Raw genomic sequence first — 22,565 nt, 5'->3', positions numbered from 1 at the left:
TGGGGCACCTGGGTGGCTCAGTCCATTAGGCATCCCACTTTCGCTTAGGTCATGATCTCATGGTCCATACGGTCAAGCCCTGCAGCAGGCTCTCTGCTGTCAGCGCAGAGCCCGCTTTGGATCCTCTGTCCCCCTCTCTCTCTGGCCCTACCCCACATGCGTTCTCTCTCTCAAAAATAAACATTAAAAAAAAAAAAACAGAAAGCAATACAGATTATAGTGAATCTTAAAAGCAAGATTAGAAATTCAGACTCTATCTTGAAGGTAATGGGCTGCCTCTTGCAGGTTTCTAGATGACATGCTAAAGGTGATAATTTAACTGTGCTGATTTGTAAATTAAAGCAGGCATGTAAGTAGGGTGGCAGAAGGATAACAGTCAGAGTAGCTAAGAGCGTCGCAGGAGGGGCTGATCATGAGTGCCAAAATGAGAAAGACCTGCTGGGAGGCAAATGCAGTATCTTTACGAGATGAGAAACGCATAGGACAGTGATGAGGGAAAAAAAAAAAAGTACCCTGTTGCAGGAACATGGTAGGTCTGTTCACTTATTCTAACCTTTTTAAAGGTCTCTTGATAAATACACATAATTTCTTTACCTAGAATCCTGCACATTTAAAATTTGTTTTCCTCTGCATATCATCACACAAATGCACACACATGCACACACAGTTGTTGCCCCGCAAAAGTAATTTTTACCATTTGATTTTCTAACTGATGATTATTGACATCTACACAGTATTCATTTCTGTACATTTATTTTTACTGATCTTATTGAACTCTCTCATTGTTTTTAATAGGTTCAAAGCTGATGTTCTGGATTATAACACTGACAATCATATGGAGTCAAAATGAAGAACGCCATGTCGATATTTCTACCTTTTAAAGATATTTATATCCTACCTTGTTTTCTTCTGTTACTGACTGGCTATACCTTTTAGAACCATGTTGACGATCAGTAGTAAAGATGGTGATTCTCGTCTTGTTCCTACCTTTAATGAAGCCACCGACAAAGGACAGATTTGCATTATGGAAAGCTCTCCCCTGAAGCAGTGTTGAGAATCAATGGAATGATGAAAAGAGTTTAGGGACCAGTTAGGAGATTATTGTGGTAACCACAGCAGAAGTACTAATAAATGCTTACCTAAGGCAGTAGAGCTAGAAGGGAACGAATGGTCCAGATTTCAGAGATATTGGTGAGGAAAAATTCATCAACTTGATGCACACTTGAATTTAGGGAGGCAAGAAAACTAGAATGACTCTCAGGTCTAGCCCATCACGCAATCAATTAAGAATACCAGAGGAAAAAAAGTAAGACATCTATTGAGATCATACAGTAAACACGACTGGATAAATGGGACAAGAATCACTAGCATATAATAAAATGACAGCTTCAAGGAAAAGGTACATACAAGTAAGAGGACTAAGAATTGGATATTGAAGAATGTCTACTTTTGTAAGGATTGTAAGGAAGAAACTGGCAAAGGAGATAAAGACATTTGGCAAAGGGGTTAGGAAGATGAGGTTAGCACAATTAGCATTAAAGTAATAGGAGGGGAAGATTTTTCTTTAATAGATAAAGAAGAAAGAAGTGTGAGAAAAGGCTAACTTGGTTTTTAGGAGTTTACTGGTGGCCTCTTTGGGCTTAACTTCAATTGAATGATGAGAGGCAGACTGACATAGGGGCTTAAAAAGAGAATGATGATTTTGAGAAACTAAAAGCAGCAGGTAAACCTACTAATTCTTGATGTCTAATAATGGAAGAAAACCCAAATTTACTGGTAGGGAGATATGACAGTGAGGCCAAGTGAGTTTTGAAAATAGACAACAGAACTGAATGAAGATCTGAAACACAGTGTACAACTGAGGGAGGAAAGACCTGGATGAGGAAGCCAGTGAGAAAATCAGGCATCCGCTGGAGAGAAGGGGAAACAGAGATAGAACATAAATATTGTGAGGTCATAGAGATGGAAGAAGATATTTATTCATTCTTGTCTATTTTTACAATCAAGTAGGAAGTAAAGTCAAATGTTCAGAGTGTTCATGATACTGTGGTAGGCTGAGAAAAGACGTGGAGAATGCGCACAAAACATGTGATTTTTGAAAAAAATCAAAGCGACTTCAAAGGTAAGTTGAGTAGGACCAAGAACCCAGATGACATTTTTTTCTGAAAAAGTAAACTGTAGTGTGCCAAGTCAGCAATTTTGCCTGGTTTTTCAGAAACAATGACAAGGAGGTAAGAAAAGTGCATGATTCAGGATTGGGATCCCAGAGGCAGCAGAGACTAAGGTGGGAACAATTCGGAAGTTCTCACTGCTAAGGGTTGTCTTCATAGATATAGTTGTCTTCATAGTTGTCTTCATAGACAACTGTTAAGGGGGTTGTCTATGAAGCACCGTAGGCTGTAGACACAGGGTAACACATCCGACTTAGGAACACATCCAAGAACCTACAAAGCTGAGCCTGGGAATGCTTTACACCTGGGGGAAAACTGGCCCTTGTTACAGAATTTTTTTTTTTAATTTTTTTTCAAAGTTTATTCATTTTTGAGACAGAGACAGAGCATGAACAGGGGAGGGGCAGAGAGAGAGGGAGACACAGAATCTGAAACAGGCTGCAGGCTCTGAGCTGTCAGCACAGAGCCCGACGCAGGGCTCGAACTCACGGGCCGTGAGATCACGACCTGAGCCGAAGTCGGACGCTCAACCGACCAAGCCACCCAGGCGCCCCCAGAATTTTAAGCTAAAAGTCACACAACTATGAAAGCATCAAAAAGGAAACAACAGAGACGAATGCCTGAGGACACTGGATGCTTCTGGCCATGTTCTTTTTCAACTCTAAAGCCAGTCTGTGACAAATGTAGAAAATATCACCTCAGATAAAAAGTGAAAAAGATATGGTTATCCTACTACCAATAATGCTGGTCTTCTAAAATCAAATTTTCCAACCTCATACTGAGAATTCCAAAATATTTTTATGCACTACCAACCTACATCTAAGATTGTAGACATAAAAGTTTGAATCAAAATATGAGCTGAATTTTTTTAAATTTATTTTTAGTTTTAAGAGAGAGAGAGAGTGAGAGCTGGGGAGTGGGGGAGAGGGGCAGAGGGAGAGAGAAAGAATATTTTTTTAAATTTTTTTAAAATTTTATTTTAGAGAGAGCATGTGAGTAGGAGAGAGGGGCTGAGGGAAGGGGAGAAAATCTTTTTTTTAATTGTTAAAAAATGTTTATTTTTTAGAAAGAGAGAGAGAGAGAGAGAGAGAGAGAGAGAGAGAGAGAAGTGTGAGTGGGGGAGGGGCAAAGAGAGAGGGAGACACAGAGTCTAAAGCAGGCTCCAGGCTCTAAGATATCAGCACAGAGCCTGATGTGGGGCTTGGACTCACAAACCGTGAGATCATGACCTGAGCCGAAGTCGGACGCTCAACTGACTGAACCACCCAGGCGTTCCTGAGCTGAATTTTTAAATGACACTTAATTTTTAAAAATTTCATTATAATTTTATTTTTTAATTGAGATTAACTGACATATAACATTATGTTAGTTTTAGGTGTACAATATAATGTTTCAATATATGTATGTATTCCTAATATTTTCTTACTAAAATGTCAACAAAGTCAAAGGTACTTTTAAAAACACATCTATAGAACTAGTTTAAATCAGAACCAAATCTAAGCATCTTCCACTGAAACAAAATGAAAATATACAAAATTTCTTTTGCCCAATTAAACAAAATTTTTTTTAGTGCATACATGTTCCTATCATGGATAGCCTAGGGTATCCACTCAATTGAGATTATATTTATCAAGAATTTTAGGAGTCCCAGAAGATAAATCTACCTATATAACCACAACTATGAAAAATATGCATATATATGGAAAATGACTGGAAGAGTAGTTACTTTGGGGAAGGATAAGGGGGCAAGATGTGGGAGGAAACACAAGAGAGCTTTCTAGGATGCTGGTAGTGCTCTATATCTTCACCTGAATGAGGTTACACAGGTGTGGTCCTTTCTTGATAACTTAATTGAGCTGCTTACTTAAAATATGTGCATTTTCAATAGATAAATAAATAAATAAATAAATGCATTTTCCAACAGGGATGTTACACTTCAAATAAAAATTTCTAAAAAAAAAAAAAAAAAAAGACTGGAAAGAAACATACTAATATGGTATCACAGAGATTCTTTCTAAAGTGGCATGATTATGGAAATCTTTTCTCTTTCTTCTGAATGTTATTTCCCAATTTCATCATGAGAAAAAAAAGATCAACTTCATGAAACATAGAGATTATATTTTGGAGTGAACTAATAATGTCTATCTTAAAAGACATTAAAAAGAGAAATAACTGTCACCCAAACGGAATGTGTAACAATATGTAAACCTATTCTCAGGTTATAAGTACTAAATTAAATGTCAATGAGCATTCAAAGGAGCAAGGTTGATACTGCAGAGCACAAAGTCAGGAATTCTAAAAATATATTAATACAGAAAATTCTAATTATACAAACGGGAATATTACAGGTCTAGGATCATATGTCTAAAAACAGAAAAAGGGTATCTAATTTAGAAGTAATAAGGATAAGAGAGAAAAGAGAAAATGCCAGAGCTGTACAAATCATGATCAGAGGGGAAAAAATCAAAGAAAAATTTTCTGAACTGAAAGATAACTTCAGCCTGGTTAACAAGAGGGGGCACAGAGCATTTTTCAGCAATTATCCTCAAAGAATGACCCTAGGTACTTATTTGTCAAGTTTTAAACCTTTAAAGACAAGATCTTACGTCTGTCAAGAAGAAAGGAGGTATAACGCAAGAATGCTTTTGGATCTCATTTTTCAGATCTCTAAGAAAAGAGACGCTAAAAAAAGAAAAAGGCATTAGAAATACAAGAACTCAGATAAATCTCTTTTAAGATAAAGAATATATTAAGACACAAAGACCTAAAATAATGTCAGCAAAGTCCTATGGCTGTTAAGATCACAAGAGACAACAAATTTTTAAAAACAGATGGGAAGGTACTTTGTAAAAGGTGAAAGATACTTTCTAAGGGAATAAAATATGAACAAAGGGTGAAATTAACATGCAATCGGTAAACCTGACCACATATTGTGAGAATAAAGGATAAATATGTCAAAAATAACTTAAACTGCCAACTATACCAACAAAAGGTTAATGTGATGGATTTTTAAATGGCTACAAATTCATTGCAGCTACTCCCACCAAGAAATGGAGTCTATTTTTCTTACTCTCTGACTCTGAGCTGGCCTCGTGACTTGCTTTGCAACAGGTGGACTGCTGTGTGAACTTCTAAATCTAGTGCTGGAGATACCTGGAAGCTTTTACTCTTGCCCTGTTGGAAATCTACACCTGCTAAGTGAAGAAGCCTGAGCTCATCTGGGGACATGTGACGCAGATGACAACCAGCACTACACCTTAGACACGTGAGTGTGGCCACCTTAGACCATTCAGCTCTAGTTAAGTCACCAGGTGACCGGAGTCACATGAGGGACCCAAGGTGAGACCAACAGAACTGCCTGGCTGAGCCCAGCCCAACTTGCTGACTCACAGAATTGTAAGCAAAGAAAATTACTGTTTAAGGCATTAAGTTGTGGGAGAGTTTGTTTTATAGCAATAGATAACTGAGATAAAGTAAGTGTGAGAAAAATAGGGACATGCACCAAGAACTTAACTAGTATCTCCCTACAAAGGAGTTAAATTCTACTTGGCAAAAGCATAAATTAATAATATAAACAATACAAATATTTGTGTTAAAATGTGCTCATGCTAGATATGTAAAAAATATATTGGTTGAGGTCATCATCTTAGTTTGAAAAAAAGAATAATAAATTTTTAAAGACAAATTCACAGGGAGAAGCATAGATAAATTCATCACTGAAAATATACAGAAAGTAACTAGATCCTAGAACTTGGGAGTTAGAAAACTTCTTTGAATCCCAAATCCAATAGTCTGGACCTAGTGAGTTTCTCAAAATCTCTCACATATCTACCACTTTTAATATGTCTTTTAATTTGGATGTTTAGATCATTTACCTTTCTTTTCTTTTTTCTTCCTTCCTTTCTTCCTTCTTTCTTTCCTTCCTCCCCCCCTTCCTTCCTTCCTTCCTTCCTTCCTTCCTTCCTTCCTTCCTTCCTTCCTTTTTTACTTAAGTAAGTTCAATTCCCAACATGGTGCCTGAACTCACTGAGTCATCCAGGCACACCTAGAACATTTACATTTAGTATAATTTTGAATACTTTGATTTAAAGGCTTCCACATATAAGATCATGTCCTTGGCAAAAAGAAATTAATTTTACTTCTTCCTTTTCAATTTAGATGCATTTTTTTTCTTTTTCTCGATTGATTGTTCTAACTAAAACTTCCAATACTGTGTTTAATAGAAATGGTGAAAAAAAGCATCCTTGTCTTATTCCTGATCTTAGAGGAAAAGCTTTCAGTTTTTCACCACGATGTTGGATGTAGGTTTTTCTATATGGCCTTCATTATGCTGAGATAATTGATATTTTTCATAATTATCTCCATTCTTAGCTTAATAGTTATAGCTCCTTCTCTAAAACTTCTTAGAGGTTAACGTGGGGTTTACAATATACATCTTGAATTTATCACAATCTACCTTCAAATATTATATGACTTTATATATAGTAATAACTTTATAATAGTGTACTTCCAATTCCTCTTTCTTGTTTTATTGTTGTCATACATTTAACTTTTGCATATACTATGAATTATATAATATACTGTATGCAAATATATTGCATACAATCCTATTTTTGTTTTAGGTCAAAACTTAATGTTAAGTTTAAAACTGTCTTGTATATTTACTTACTTTTTGCCATTTCCAGTTATAGTAAAACCTTGGATTACGAGTAATGTTCTGTGAGTGTTCCACAAGACGAGCAAATATTTCTAATAAATTTTTAACTTGATCAACAAGCTATGTCTTGCGATATGAGTAGTATTATCACATGATCACAACTGAGTCAATGGTTCTTCTCTCTCTCTCGTTGTGGGATTGTGGGTGATCATCTCCCATGCTCAGATGCTTGGTCTCAGGCCATGGTGTTTGGCAGAAATCAGTGACTTTTCAGAACATTGGAAGGTGCCCACAACTGGCATTAGTGTATTTTTTGTCACTTTGAAGTACCTATGGACAGTCCTTTGCTTTTCCATACAAGAATAAGCTTAGGAATGCTTTGCTTCACTCTAGGTCAGGCTGCCTGCAGATATAGGCCCTTTCCTCTGCTGCCTTATTGCCAATTACATTAAATCCAGTATATGACAAGAGTTTATTAATACTGTACTGTAGTCAACATCTGTGCTAGCAAATACAATGGCCCCCATGCAGAAAAAGGTTGAAAGGAAAGGCAGTAAGAAGAAGGAGACGATTACAGTGGGAGCTAAGAAGGAAATCATCGAGAAGTACAAATGAGGTATGCGATGGCCGAAACTGCAAGATTTTGTAAGAAGTCTATGTCTGCATCTTGTCTGCAGAGGAGGAGGAGAAAAAGGTGGAGGAATCCCTCACTTTAAATGATATTAGGGAGATGTAGAAAATGTGGGAAACAGTGCAAAATTTTGTAGAAAAGCACCACCTGAATAAGGCTGTGACAGTGCAAACAATAAATCTGTTTAATGACAACGCAATGTCACATTCCTGTGGAATCCTCAAAAGAAGGCAAAAGCAAGTGTCATTGGATAGGTTCCTTGTTAAAGCTGCATGAAAGGAAAAAGATTCCACTGAGCCAATAGATTGCAGTGATTCTGTCAGTGATAGTGAAAGTTATCCTACACAATAACCCTCCTCTCTGTCTCCATCACACCAGCCACAAAGGTTTTCAAAGGGAAGCACAGGTTAATTTATTTTTCTTTATATTTTGTATTTTTTATGTATTATATTACAACATTGTAACCATTTTTATATGAATATTTTGGGGTTGTGGAATGAATCATCTTGAGTTTCCATTATTTCTTATGGGGAAATTTGCTTTGATATACAAGTGCTTTGGATTAACAAGCACATTTCTGGAACGAATTATGCTCATAAACCAAGGTTTTACTGTATTTTCTTTTTTTCTTCTTCCTTTCCTTCCCTCTCATCGTTTCTGCCTTCCCTTCTTTCTTTTATCCTTCCTTCTTCCCTTCTTCCCTCTGTCTGCCTCTTTCTTTTCATTTGGTCTGAGTATATTTCTTCTGACAGAACTTCCTTTAACATTGCTTGTAACACAGATGTGCTCTCAGCTTTTGTCTGAAATTTCCTCTTTATAGTCAAAAGATCCCTCTTTACATCCTTCATTCAGTACTTTAAAAAGACATTCCTCTGTCTTGTGGCTTACATAGTTTCTGACATGAAGTCTGCTGTAATTCTTATCTAGATTCTCCTGGATATTTCTTTTTTCTGACTGCCTTTAAAAATTTCTTTTTATCTTTGGTTTTTAGCAGCTTGAATATGGGTATACCTTGATGTGTTGTTTTGTTTGTTTGTTTGTTTGTTTGTTTGTTTAAATCCTCTCTGGGACTCTCAAATGTGTAGTTTGACTTTTATTATTTTTGGAAAATTGTTTTTAAATATTTCTTCTTCCCTCTTTGCTTTCTCCCCTTCAGGACTCCAATTACGTACATGTAAGAACATGTGATATTATCCCACAGATGCCAGACGCTCTCTTTTATTTCTTTTATTTCCCTCATTCTTGTTTTCTCATATTGTTTCAGTTTGGCTAGTTTCTAGTGACCTATCTGTCTCTAAATTCGTTGATGAGTCTTCTGATGGGAACACTGAAGGACTGCATCTCTGATACTATAAATAAACTACTTCTTTCATTTGACTCTTTCTTATATTTTTATCTCTCAGCTGAAATCCCTCATCTGTTCACACAATGTCCTCTTGTCCCACTGGATCTCATATTTGTATAGCAGCTGTATCTTCTTCCTGTGCTCTGCCACAAGTAAAGCAGTCCTGGTGTCCCATCTCTCCTTGGAAGGAGGGGTCTATCCCTCCTTGGACTTCAGGCCACTTGTTTGCCCTACCACCTCAGGTCTCTGATGGGTTCAAAGTCTGATTTTGTAGTTTGTCTGACTTTTTCTCATTTTTACAGTGGAAGAATGCTTTTTCATCTTTTTATATCTTAGGGAATATCAGAATGTCCATTTCTTTTTTTCTTAAACATCTTCACCAAGGTGAAACTTAAATACCATAAAATTTACCCATTTTAGGTGTACGAGTCAATGATTTTTAGTGCCTTTACAGGGCTGTTCAGTTATCACCACAATTCAGTTCTAGAACATTTCCATCATTCCCCCCAAAATCCTCTGTGTCCGTCTGCAGACAATTCCCATTCTCATCCCCTACCCCAAATAACCCACTAATCTCCTTTCTATCTCTACAGATTTACCTATACTGGACATTTTCTATAAATGAAATTATACATCATATGGTCTTTGCATCTAGCTTCTTTCATTAGCATAATGCTTCAGAGATTAATCTATGTTGTAGCATGTATCAAACTGTTCCTTTTTACTCCTGAATAGTATTCCATTGTATTGATATACCACATTGTTTATCCTTTCAGCAGTTGATTAACATTTGGATTGCTCCCACTTTTTGCCTAGGAACATTCACACACAAGTCTTTGTGCAGACCTATATTTTCATCTCTTTTTGTTAGTTATCTAAGACTGTAATTGCTGAAATGTATGGTAAATTTACATTTAACTTTTTAAGAAACTGTCAACTTTTCCAAAGTGACTGCAACATTTTATATTTCTACCAGCAATACGTGGAAGTGTCTTCCTTCTTGAATTACTTTCTTCTTTCAACTTCAAAGATACTATACTTTTCTAGTTTTTCTTTTATCTTACTGGCCATTCCTTCTCAATCCCCTTTACTGGATTCTCTTCTTTCAAACTTCTAGAATTCCTTCTGAGCTTCTTCTTTATTTATATACTCTCTCTAGAGAATTTTAATCTGCCCCCGACTCTTAATATCATTTTTATGCCAAAAGCTCCCAAATTTGTATCTGTTACCCTAAACTCTTCCCTGAGGTAGACAAGCCTAAATCTATTTACCTAACATCTCCATTTGAATGTCTAACAGGAGACATCTCCAATATAACTCCAGATTGTTTCCTATCTCAAATTACCTCTTCTTCCCTTATCTCAGCTACCTCTTCTTCCCTTATCTCAGCAAATTAAGCCATTGTCCACCTTGTTTTCTAGATCCTTGTTTTCTAGGAGTAATCACTGATTTTCCTGTTTCTTTGATGGCCATTTGTAATCTATCAACAAATCCTACTCACTATCTCCAAAGTAAACCATGTGAAATTTCCAGCAATTTTATAAGGTTCAAGCTAATATATGCTGAAACTTTCCATCTCAAAATCTCTTAGATTTTAAGTCACCATTATCTTTGGCCTGGATTACATCAAGTCACTCTAAGCTGCCCTCCCAGCTTTGCCTGTCGTCTATTCTCCCATAGCAGACAGAACGATCTCCTAAAAACACAAATCAGGGGTGCCTGGCTGGCTCAGTCAGTTAAGCGTCCAATTTCAGCTCAGGTCATGATCTTACAGTTTGTGGATTTGAGCCCCATATTGGGCTCTCTGCTATCAGCACAGAGCCTACTTTGGATCTTCTGTCTCCCTCTCCCTCTTCCCTTCCCCCACTTGCTTTCTTTCTCAAAATTAAATAAACATTTAAAAAAATAAAAAATAAAATAAAATTAGAACACAAATCACTGGACAGCCACATATAAAAGAATGAAACCTGATACTATCTTATCCCATATACGAAAATTAACTCAACATGGATTAAAGACTTGAAGCCATAAAGCTCCAAGAAAAAACATAGGCAGTAAGCTCCTTGACATCAGTCTTGGCAACAAGAATTTGGATTTGATTCTGAAAGGAAAGACAACAAAAGTAAAAATAAACAAGGGGAACGACATCTAACTAAAAAGCTTCTGCACAGTAAAGGAAATCATCAATAAAATGAAAGGCAGAATGGGAGAAAGTATTTGCAAATCATATGCGATAAGGGGTTAATATCCAAGATAAACAATGAACTCCTACAACTCAATAGCAAAACCACCAATAATTCAATTAAAAAACAGGCAGAAGCTCTGAATAGACATTTGTCTGAAAAAGAAAGACGGCAATTATCAAAATTACAAGAAATGGTAAGTGTTGGCAATAAGTGTGGAGAAAAGGGAACCGCTGTAAACTATTGGTAGGAATGTACATAGGTGCAACTGCTATAGAAAACAGTATGGAAGTTCCTTAAAGAATTAAAAATAGAACTACCATACAATCCAGCGATTTAAAAAAATTTTTTTTAATGTTTTTATTTATTTTTGAGACAGAGAGAGACAGAGCATGAACAGGGGAGGGGGCAGAGAAAGAGGGAGGCACAGAATCCAAAGCAGGCTCCAGGCTCTGAGCTGTTAGCACAGAGCCCGACGCGTGGCTCGAACTCACGGTCTGTGAGATCATGACCCGAGCCAAAGTTGGACGCCCAACTGACTGAGTCACCCAGGCACCCCTCCAGTGATTTTACTTCTTGGTATTTATCAAAAGAAAATGAAAACACTAATTTCAAAAGATACAGGTACCCCTATGTTCATTGCAACATTATTTATAATAGCCACAATATAAAAATAACTAAATGTCTGTCAATGGGTGAATGGATAAAGAAAGTAAAGCATATATACAGAACTATTAAGCTATAAAAAAGAATGAAATCTTATCACTTTTGATAATATGGATGGACCTTGAACTCCTAACGTTAAGAGAAATCAGACAGAGAAAGGCAAATACCATATGATCTTGCTACATGTGGAATCTTAAAAAACTCAAAAACCAAAAAAACAAAACAACCAAGCTCATAGATACAGAGAACAGATTGGTGGTTACCAGAAAGCAAGGAGTGAGGAGTAGGAGAAATGGGTGAAAGGGGTCAAAAGTTGCAAACTTCCACTTATAAAATAAATAAATCCTGGGTATATAATATACAGCATGGTGACTATAGTTAATAACACTGTACTATATATTTGAAAGTTTCTTTTAAAAAAAATTTTTGTTAACGTTTATTTATTTTTGAGACACAGAGAGACAGAGCGTGAATGGGGGAGGGTCAGAGAGAGAGAGGGAGACACAGAATCTGAAACGGGCTCCAGGCTCTGAGCTGTCAGCCCAGAGCCCACCGCAGGGCTCGAACTCAAGGACTGCAAGATCGTGACCTGAGCCGAAGCCGGCCGCTGAACCGACTGAGCCACCCAGGCGCCCCTGAAAGTTTCTAAGAGAGACCTTTAAAGTCCTCATCACAAGAAAAACTTTTTTTGTAACTGTGCGTGGTGACAGGTGTTAACTAGATCTGATTATTTTTCAACATGTATAAATGTCAAATCATTATGCTGTACATCTGAAATGTCAGTTATACCTCAATAAAGAAAACCCACAAATCAATTTCTAGAATTCTTCTGCTTTTCAATCTCTAATGGCAATAACAAAGAAAATCAAACACAGTGTGGCCTAAAAGTCCTCACACAATTTGGCTCCTACTTAGTTCCTATCACTTTCCCCTTCATTCAGTAGGATCCAGCCACCATGGCCTTCTTTCTGTCCCTTAATAATAACAAACCCATTGGCATCTCAAGGACTTGACAGTTGTTTCCCCTGTGAAAAACATTCTTGCTTTAGATTTGTGGCTGGCTGGCTTCATTTCACTGTTCAGTTATCAGCTCACTTTTCACTTTTCTTGGAGAGTCTTCCCCAGACCATTCAAGCAAAAGTACCCCATCATTCTCTATCAAATTGCTCCCATTCTGAATCATCTTTATTATTTGATTTCTCCCATAATATGGAAGCTCCATGACAGCAGGAATCTAGTCTGCTTTGTTCACTGGTTTATTCTTAGTGCCTAGGACAAGACCCAGCATTTAGTAGGCACCTGACAAATATGAATGAAGGCATATGTTCCCAAGGCATCCTTTGCCTCCCTCTGTTTTAGCACATATCACACTACACTGTAATTAAGTCCTGCACAGCTGTAGTAGATACTCAATAAATGTGACAGAATAAAAGACAGAATCAATGAATGTCAAAGAAAATCAAGAGAAACAGAAAAATAGTAATGTAATATTTTCAAAACATTAAAAATACATTAATAATAAAAGATCTATTAATAAAAACCCTTCAATATTTAATTTGTGTGACCTACAATATATAGCAAAAATTATATAAAGCAAAGTTGACTGACCTTGAAGAATAGGGAGAAACATAAACTTTAGTTGATAATCTTAACGCTCAATTTTAAAAAATATGACAAGTAAACAGACATATTTTTCTTAAATTCTAATGTTGAGAAATATGCCATAAATCAGGAAGAAATAATTTCTTCCATTCTCAAGTACTAGCCATGCTCCCCCCTACCCTGCTGCCTTGTCACAGGGTCTATGATATAATATTCCTTCTGCCTATTTAGGATATCCCTTCTGTCTCTTCATTAGTTAATGCCTGCTCATCCAACAGGTCTAAGATGAGCCTCACTTCCTTACAGATTTTTTATATAAGTTAAATATCTACGCTAATTATGAACCTTTGAGGTACAATGTACTTCTCCTTCATAGGCTTGTCATAGCTGTCTGTTCACATTCATTTGTGAGAGTAGTTGATACAATGGTGGACTAAATGCTTTATAAAGACAGGGCCCATGTTTATTTTCATTCCTCACTGAATCCCCAGTACCTACTACAAGGTCTGACATGATAATATCTGTACAAAGAATAAATGAATGAGAAGGAGTGGTCTTATTTTTAAGGTCCCTTCTAATCCCAAGATTCTGAGCCACTATGAATTAACTCAGTGGAAATTTCTAGTACAATCGAACTGTATATTATGGCATTGAACCTGATGCTTATTTAGAGCTAAAAGACGACTGCTTCTCCATTCCTGTTTGCTCTCAATAGCAACTATTTCTTTAGCACAAATGGAATTTGGTCATTCAATTGGAAGAAATGGGTGGCAGTCACCAGCCTACACATACACACACACACACACACACACAAATATGGCCATGCAATAAATCTCTTATTATTTAAGTGATTTTAAAATATGATTAATAAACATGAAATGATTAAGAAGTACGGTTAATATATCCTCTGAAAACAAAGTTCCTTTTAATAAGGTGGTTCATGTGTGGAGAATTTGGAAAATACTTGGCACTCTGGGGGAGGAACTGCCGTGACTGTGTAGGTCAAGGAGGCCACCGTTTGGGACTTCTGTGGCATGGGTTCACAGAAATATATGAAAAGGAAAGTATTTACTCAGGATCCTTTGTTTGGTATTGCCACATTTCAATACATACATTACAACTGTTTTAACTGGGACAGCAAACAGGTATGGTTATTTTATTAAAAGTCACCTATAAAAATGTATTTCTCAGGAAAGCAACTAGTTAATTTGAAGCACATTGTATTTACATTAAAGATAATGCTATTTTGCCCATCACTACTTCAGTTTCTTTTCTTCTTAGATGCCATTAAGTCAGTAAAAATAATTATTCTAATGTTAATGAGAATATTCTAATGTCTAATGAGATTATTTTATTTATCTGAGAATATTTTAAAATGAGAATTATGTCTTAAGTTCCTAAAATTAAAAAAAAAAACAAGTATCCATTTAAATTTAAGAATACAGTAATAAGAAATTGGATTTGCTTCTTGTCGAAGTTATAAAATTCATCATAAAAACATAATTTCTTTGTCATATTCTACATTTTCCACATAATATTTTGTTTCATGAATATGTTGGTGTTTTCACATAGTCTGTGTTATAAAGCACCTAATCACTCAAAATACTATTGTGTTTCTGACCTAAGTTTGTAATTTCCAAAACTGACACAGCATAAGAAAACCCTGAAGAATATTTAAAGTCCAAAATATTGACTCTCAAGTCCTTAAGAGAACAAAAGGGGGAAAATATAAAGTTTATTAATTAAAACAGTAGCCATTCTACTCTACTTGGTTCCCCCACCAGAAGCCTCTCTTTTGACATGTGGAGAAGAGGGTGACAGTCCCCACAGAAAAATGACCCACCCACCATCTCAACTGCTTAGTGGGACAGTCTTGACTCCCACCAACCTGTGAGGACAATCCTTCCCCATTTCATTCTTCTCTTGTCACACTTTCCATTGGGAGAGGCCTACTCAAAGGCTCATATTTATCGAACAAAAAGATCAGGTTAATTAAGTAAATGTACTTTGTACTGCCCTAAAGGCAAAAGTGTGTTCCTAAAAGCAACACAGGCCACACATAGAACTATTTGTGAACTGTATGGGTAGAAAAAAATCCAGAGACTGCACCCATTACCTGAGTAGGACTCTGAAGACTTAAATCTAAACCACAGGTAAACTCTGTATGATGTTCTACTGTTTCAAGAAGAGGATCAGGCTTTGAAAAGTTCCAGAATCTGTGAATATAAACAGAAGGAAATAATTTAAGTGCTAAAACTACCAAAAAGTGTATCTAAGAAAAAACAAACATTTACCATAGCAGAGTTTTGATGAAAACAGTTTCAACCAATTCATAAATACAGAGCCCCACTACTGATCTACTTTAAAAAATCTAATAAAGCAAAAATGTACTCCATTCTATTACATAAAGAACTGAAATTATTAATCAACCTACCCTTGTAAAAGATTATTATATTTCCATTAGTATACCTTGAAGGATAGAAGCTTAACAAATTTTAGTTAAAACATTTTTTTTTTATATTGCACAAGGACATTTAAGATGAGAGACACTAGGCTTTTGTAGCAATTTCTAAAAGCATTCATGACTGTAAAATAAGGCTATTGGATTACATGAACACTAACATTTTATGATTTTAAATGCTACTTCATTTCTCAACAACTGACATGAAAAGATCTTAGGTTTAATTTACATTTCAACAGCAATTCAGATTCTTTAAGAAGAGTCTGTTCTCTGTAATTCTGAAACTGTTTCTTTTTGAGGTGCAGCCTTTCTTATAAATTCCACATCAGTGTAATTTCTAGAGTCAAGAAAAACTGAAATGTGTTCTCCTGGGCCAATATTAAGTATCCTATTTATCCTCTATAGACGGGGAGTGGTAATATTTACCATAATATGTCTCTGATTTCTACTGTACAGAGGAACTTGGCCCTATTTTCAATACACAAAATAGTACTTTATTTCTAAAGCTTTATTTGCTCATCATCTTTCTTATTTGACTCTAAACACTCCATAAAAATGTCACATTCAGAATCATAGAGTCATACTCCAATGCAGCCTCCCTAATGATCTGTAACCTGGAACACACTGAAGGTTTAGCGGATCTCTTTGAAAGAGAGTAAATACACAGAACCAACAGCCATAGTTTGTTTTACCTGGTCGTATTATTTCCCTAATAAATACAGGGTTGGTCTTATTAAGTTTGAAAAGGATTGTTGCTATGGATAAACCACTGTGTGGGTACCAGAGAGACAATGAATAAATAGCTCATTTATCAGATTACTGAAATCTACAAAATATTGAAGGAGAGTGATTTTACTTTTGAAAATTTCCTGTTCAAATAAATGAGGGAACAAGCTGCAGTCCTTCTCAGAAATCATGATAGCAGCTGCCACTGTCTTTGCATATTTGTTCCTTTGGGTCAAGAGATAGATATTGTACTGAAATCTAATTTTCTAGATTTTGATAATGTTTATATAAGCAAGAGTAAATAAGTCATCATGTAATTTGGTTTCTAAAACATGGTTATTCACTGATTTGCATTATTTGATACAGTAATCAAATGATTTTGTATATGCCCACTATGTTCCAAAAAATATTCAAAATGGTTTTAAAAATATGTATTTAATATGGCAAAAAAAAAAAAAGAGTTAGAGGAAGAGGACAGGGAAGTGAATTTGAACTGGCAAGGAGATTGATAAACAAAAATGAAAAGCATCCTCGACATCTCTTAAGGAAACACAGAGACGTTGTTTCACAGGCTGCTACTCACGAGTCAATGCCCTTACCCCAAAGGACAGGTTAGTAGAATCATTCTAAGGGAAGGTCATCTTAATCTAGAGTATTTAGCTTTCTGACTTCATTTGGGATTTAGGTTTCATTTCAATAGAATGGATGGGCATTTGTCTTTAGACAAAGCATGAAAATTAGTTTCTAAATTTCAGTAGAACTTTTTAAGGATAAAAAAAAGCAAAAGGATTCATTTGTACCCTCCTGACAAATTCCTGGGATGCAGCTTTTGTTACTATTTTTGTTGTTTTGAACCAGCTGACGCAAAGGCTGCACCGAGGGCAAGACAGGTGGGCCTTAAGAAAATGAGGATGCCCAATAAGGATGCATGTGTGAAACCATCCAACTTCAGCTTGAAAGTATGAAAAAGGGAAGTCCCATATACAGAAGGGCTGGAACTCTATTCAAAAACTGAAGCTAGGGACACGCGGCTGGCTCACTCAGTAGAGGGAGTGACTCTGGATCTTTGTTTGGGTCATGAGTTTGAGCCCCATGTTGGGTGTAGGAATTACTTAAATAAATAAAACTTAAAAAAAAAAGTCAAGCTGAATTTGCTCTAATACATAGCTTGACGGGCAGTCATGGCATCACACAGTTCCACACCACAAAGTCACACCCATCATAACTTTAACCTGGGAAAAACTATCTGGTATCTACCTGCAATCTGCAAAAAATTCATCAAACGAGATGCATGCTAAAACTCTAAGGATACAATTTGCTGAAGGGAGTGTTAGTCCAGCAAAAGTCATAAAAGTGCTATCAGTTTATTACATCCAGTTCACAGCTCGGATAGAAATTATGTAATACACAAAGTGTACAAAAATTATGGTACAAAACTTATGAGAGGTTCATTTCCAGTTGAATGGCTACCTAGATGTCTAGATCAACATTCTCACTGAAAAAAAAATCCTAGGTAACACCTAAAAACAAACATCACCACAAAAACTAAGAGCATCAGTGAAGAACACTCCAGTAAAAACTAAACTGAACCCAGAGCAGCACATCAACAAGTGAGCCAGCTTTTGCCTTGAGAGGGTCTGCTGAACAGGGAGGACCTGGGCTTGGACTTTCTTAACCTCGAGGGGATCAGGAGCCAGAACAATCAGGAAGATTAATATTAATATTTATAATTTAAAAATAATTTTCAGTAAGCTAAAATATCAATGCTATCAAGTTAAATACAGTAAATGGCACAAGCTAAATAAGTTGAGAAAATCAAAAGCTAAGCAATGTGTTTACACACAATAATAATTCATTTTTCCGTTGCTAATGGTTTTTTGAATTACAAAAGAAATATACAATTCATTTCCTCATTCCCACCCTCCAACATTGTTAATGCGTTGACGTGGCCACTTCCAGGACTGTTCTAGGTTTCTCCATTCCAGTTCCACCAAGAAGGGGCGAGCAGTAAGAGGGAGGTGAGCGTTTCTCCACATTTTCTCATATTTGCAACTCAGGGGGCGTGCAATCCTTGCGATCTTTTCTGGATTCAGAGGTCCAGTACATTTCCATAGATCTGAGGGCCCTCATGTGCCTATCGCATAAGCAAAATAGGCTCCTTTTATTTGGAGACGTCGGGCTACATATATCACTACTTGGTCAAATAAGGCATATTATCGTTAAGTGTAATGTTTGTTTTGGTCCAGCACATATACTACTTGGTGCCTTTTTGTCTCTTTGCTGATGAAATCACTGACTATTTAAGCTCTCTCTTGGGAAGTAAATCTACTGGACAGGCCTCCAATGATTCAAAATATTACAGAACTGTAGGAACATTTTTCATTTAAATTGGAAATGGAGAGAGAGAAAAATTCATCACAGTAAAATGTCTTGGTTGAGTTCCTTTTTGCCTTTTGATTCCACAATTCTTTAACAAAGCAAGTATGTAGCACTGTGTTAAATAAAATATCTAAACTCTTTCAAAAATTAAATTGAAATTATTTTTTACTTTACTCAATGGAATCTGAAATCCCTATACTAACACTCATGAAATTTTGCCAACATATGAGTTCAGTGGAAGGTTGATAATACTTTTCAAAATTCTTCTTTTTCTTTCCCTGTTCTCAATTTATGAGTTAGTCCATAATACTTTGTGAGTCTTTCCTACCTACAAATAAAGAGATGGGTAAAGCTTTAGGCTACTTTTCCATGCCTTACATGTACATTAATTTTAGTCAAGCTGAATTTCAATTAATTTTAGTTACATTAATTTTAGTGGTGTTTTTAAAATTCTAAGCAAACAGAACAAATATAATTCCCTGTTTGCACTGCTTGGGTCTCGTGATCTCTAGGGTGATGAGCAAAATATTTTCGTCACAGAAGCTTCTTTTCTCATCACTGAATTACTCATCCATTCAACAATTTATGAGTCCTCGTGTGTGCCAGGTACCATGCTGGGCACCAAAAGCAAGAGAGATATGACCTCACTCCAGCAGCTCTGAGTTTGATGGGACAGACAGACATTTTTTAAAGGACCACCGAGGTATAAATGTAACTGCAACTGACAAGTGCCCCAAAAGGCAACGCCAGACGGTGGACAAATGACATCCTCAAGAACTGACACTGAGCTGAAATCTGAAGGTTGAGGAGTTAGGCAGGTAGAAAGCAAGGGGCAAAAAGGTGTGTGACACAGAGGGCCCATGAGGCTGGGACAAGGAAAGGGCAAGGGTGTCACACAGGGTAAGCAGAGTCGTATCACAAAGGTCTTTTAGCCCACGTGAAGAATTTGGGATTTTCTCTGAAGTATAAAAAACAAAACAAAACACTGAAGGAGATTTATCTACTGGGCTTTACATTCTTTAAAAACATTTTCTTAGTAAACTTTTAAATTTTATAATAGTTTTAAATTTGCAGAAAAATTGTGAACAAAGCAGAGAGTTCCCATATATGGGTCCAAAAGGAGAAAATAGTGGCTTGAATTTAAGGTGGCAAGAGTGATGATGAAGGGTTAATGGACTGCAGATGCATTCAGGCAGAAGAATTCATAGGACAGAAAAAACAGTAATGACTGATGGGACAGAAAAAATAATGATTCCTATGTTTCTGGCTTCTATCATTGTACTGATAATAGCAATGCATTTGTTTATTTATAGATCTATTTTCCTCTCAAAGGCACTAAACCTCTTCGAATTCAGGGACAGTGTCCTATTCTTCTTTGTATTTCTTGCACATAAAAAGTGTCTGACACACAGACACCCAAAGAACATTTCTTGAACTAAAGAATAAAAAATAAATTAAATGAGTATATTAAGGACAAGATAAACAAATGACAATGGCCAACCTCAAAAATGAGGTAACTTTTTAATCACCTATAGATGTGGTCTCCAAATGATGGACCAGAGACTTGTTCCTCCTCTTTGCTGACGAATTTTTTCTGAAAATTCCAGTTGAGTAGATCTGTATGGAATCCAAAAATCTCTTCCCAGGAAATGGTGATACTCAACCAACTAGGTTTGGGAATCACCACCTAAAACAGCACTTCCCCAGATACAGATTTGAAAAATTCCCATCAGAAACAACAGTGAGGGGTGCCTCACTGGCTCAGTCAGTTGAGCATCAGACTCCTGATTTGGGCTTAGGTCATGATCTCATGGTTCGTGAGATCAAGCCCTGTGTTGGGTTCTGCGCTGACAGCATGGAGCCTACATGGGATTCTCTCTCCGTCCCATCCCCACTCACGCTGTCCCCCATCTCTCAAAATAAATAAATAAAAATTAAAAAAAAAAAAAGAAACAGCACTGATATCAGGCAGAAGGTGAGGCAAGGGAAAAACCAACAGGGCAGTGGTTCTCAACCTCCACTAAATGAAATCAACTGAGAAACTTTAAAAAACTACTCGTGTGAATGCTATCTCTAGAAATTCTAATTTAATTGGGTATGTCAAGGGCATTGGGAGGTTCAAACATTCTCCAGATGATTGTAATACACAGCCAAGGTTGAGAACCTCTGTTGGAGTGGGGAGACCAGATATTACCCATTAATTGAGAATCACTGATCTAGACCCACAGTTCTCAAACTTAACCTTTGCATCAGAATCACCTGGAGTGCTTGTGAAAAACGGATTTAGAAGGTATGGAGTGAGGCTCAAGAATTTGCTTTAGAAATTAAACAAACCACTGTGACGCAGCTAATAAATGGCAGACCCAATGTACGACTCTACTGGCACTACAGCCGGTATTTTTTCTACTGAAAGATACTGCCATTCACTTTTTCTCTGGGCTGTGCCAAGGAATCTGGAATGTAGGTGGACAGGATCTGGGGCTCTTCAGGTAATTCTGATTAATGCCCTGAAAGTTCAAATGGACCTAGACCAAGTCAGGCTTTCCCCATACTCCTCAAACTACATAGAAAATTCCATTAGCCAAAGCCCATGCCAAGACTCCTTTAGTCTGCCAGCTTACTTTCAAAACCAATACCCTAAGAAAATTACAAGCTATAATAAATCTGAACTCCTATGGCAAAGAGTTCAGAAATTTTCCTTTGTCCTAATATTTTTTATATGGACCTACTGCATCTCTCATCTACTTTGCTGTCCCTTCCTGACTTTTGTATCACTCAACCCATCAGATCTTTTTGTAACCTCACAGATTCCCATCTTTTTGAAGTGAACCTGAGTAGAACACATGGCATCATGGGCTTATTATTTTATCGTCTGTATTGCTGTTGAAGGGGATTAAAACATAGAAATTGTACACTAGCAAAACAATTTTGTAAAGAGTTAAACTTTCATTCATTAACTAAAGAATATTTACTGAGTGCTAATGCTCATTTGTTTGCATGACTAGATTGGAGAGTTGTTTATTTTTTGAACTTGTAATAACATAAAATTTAAAACTGAAAAATACTGTCTGCTAAATGAAAAATGATTAACTTTGAAGAATTATTGAACAATTTTCAAGGTGACTTTTAATTTTTTTAATGTTTACTTTTGAGAGAGAGAGAGAGAGAGAGAGAGAGAGAGAGAGCAAGCAGGGGAGGGGCAGAGAGACAGGGAGACACAGAATCAGAAGCAGATTCCAGGCTCTGAGCCATCAGCACAGAGCCCTACAGAGGGCTCAAACCCACCAGCCCCGAGATCATGACCTGAGCTGCAGTTGGACGCTTAACTGACTGAGCCACCCAGGCACCCCTTAGAGGTGACTTTTAGAACAACTCATTCACAAATATCCACAAACCATATTTACAAACTTTCAAGGTTAATTACAAAATTCTAGAATTGAGATTCTCTATCAAAATAAATTCATTGTATTTCAATTAAATCTTTCATTAGATCAGTATTTTAGAGTATACCACTTGATCACAAAAAAAACCTTTAAGTCCAGGAGCTATATATAACACAAAGCCTAGTGTATTCTGACAAATTAAAGAAAACCATTAGCTGATGGAAAGCTTGCTCTGAAAGTATTCATGGTTGCAATCTGCAGGAATACAGGATGATTTTCTGGAAAATGGCACATCTCAACAAGAGGAGAAAAAAAAAACAAAACTCTTACAGGCTTTGTTTACTGCTTACTGGTACAAACT

The 22,565-nt window shown here is 36.5% G+C and overlaps 1 protein-coding gene across 1 annotated transcript in view; it reads right to left on the bottom strand.

The window, feature by feature from the left end:
• PEX7 (peroxisomal biogenesis factor 7) overlaps positions 1 to 22,565 on the bottom strand; it is a 77,419-nt gene that overhangs the window by 9,733 nt on the left and 45,121 nt on the right. Inside the window, exon 9 of the mRNA XM_047860163.1 lies at positions 15,372 to 15,471. Within this exon, the coding sequence (XP_047716119.1) occupies positions 15,372 to 15,471 (100 nt within the window). The remainder of the gene's footprint in view (positions 1 to 15,371; positions 15,472 to 22,565) is intronic.

The sequence above is a fragment of the Prionailurus viverrinus genome, chromosome B2, assembly GCF_022837055.1.
Source record: "Prionailurus viverrinus isolate Anna chromosome B2, UM_Priviv_1.0, whole genome shotgun sequence".
NCBI classification, from domain to species: domain Eukaryota; kingdom Metazoa; phylum Chordata; class Mammalia; order Carnivora; family Felidae; genus Prionailurus; species Prionailurus viverrinus.
The sequence above is the reverse complement of the archived record's forward strand: the minus strand, read 5'-3'. Positions and strand labels throughout refer to the sequence as shown.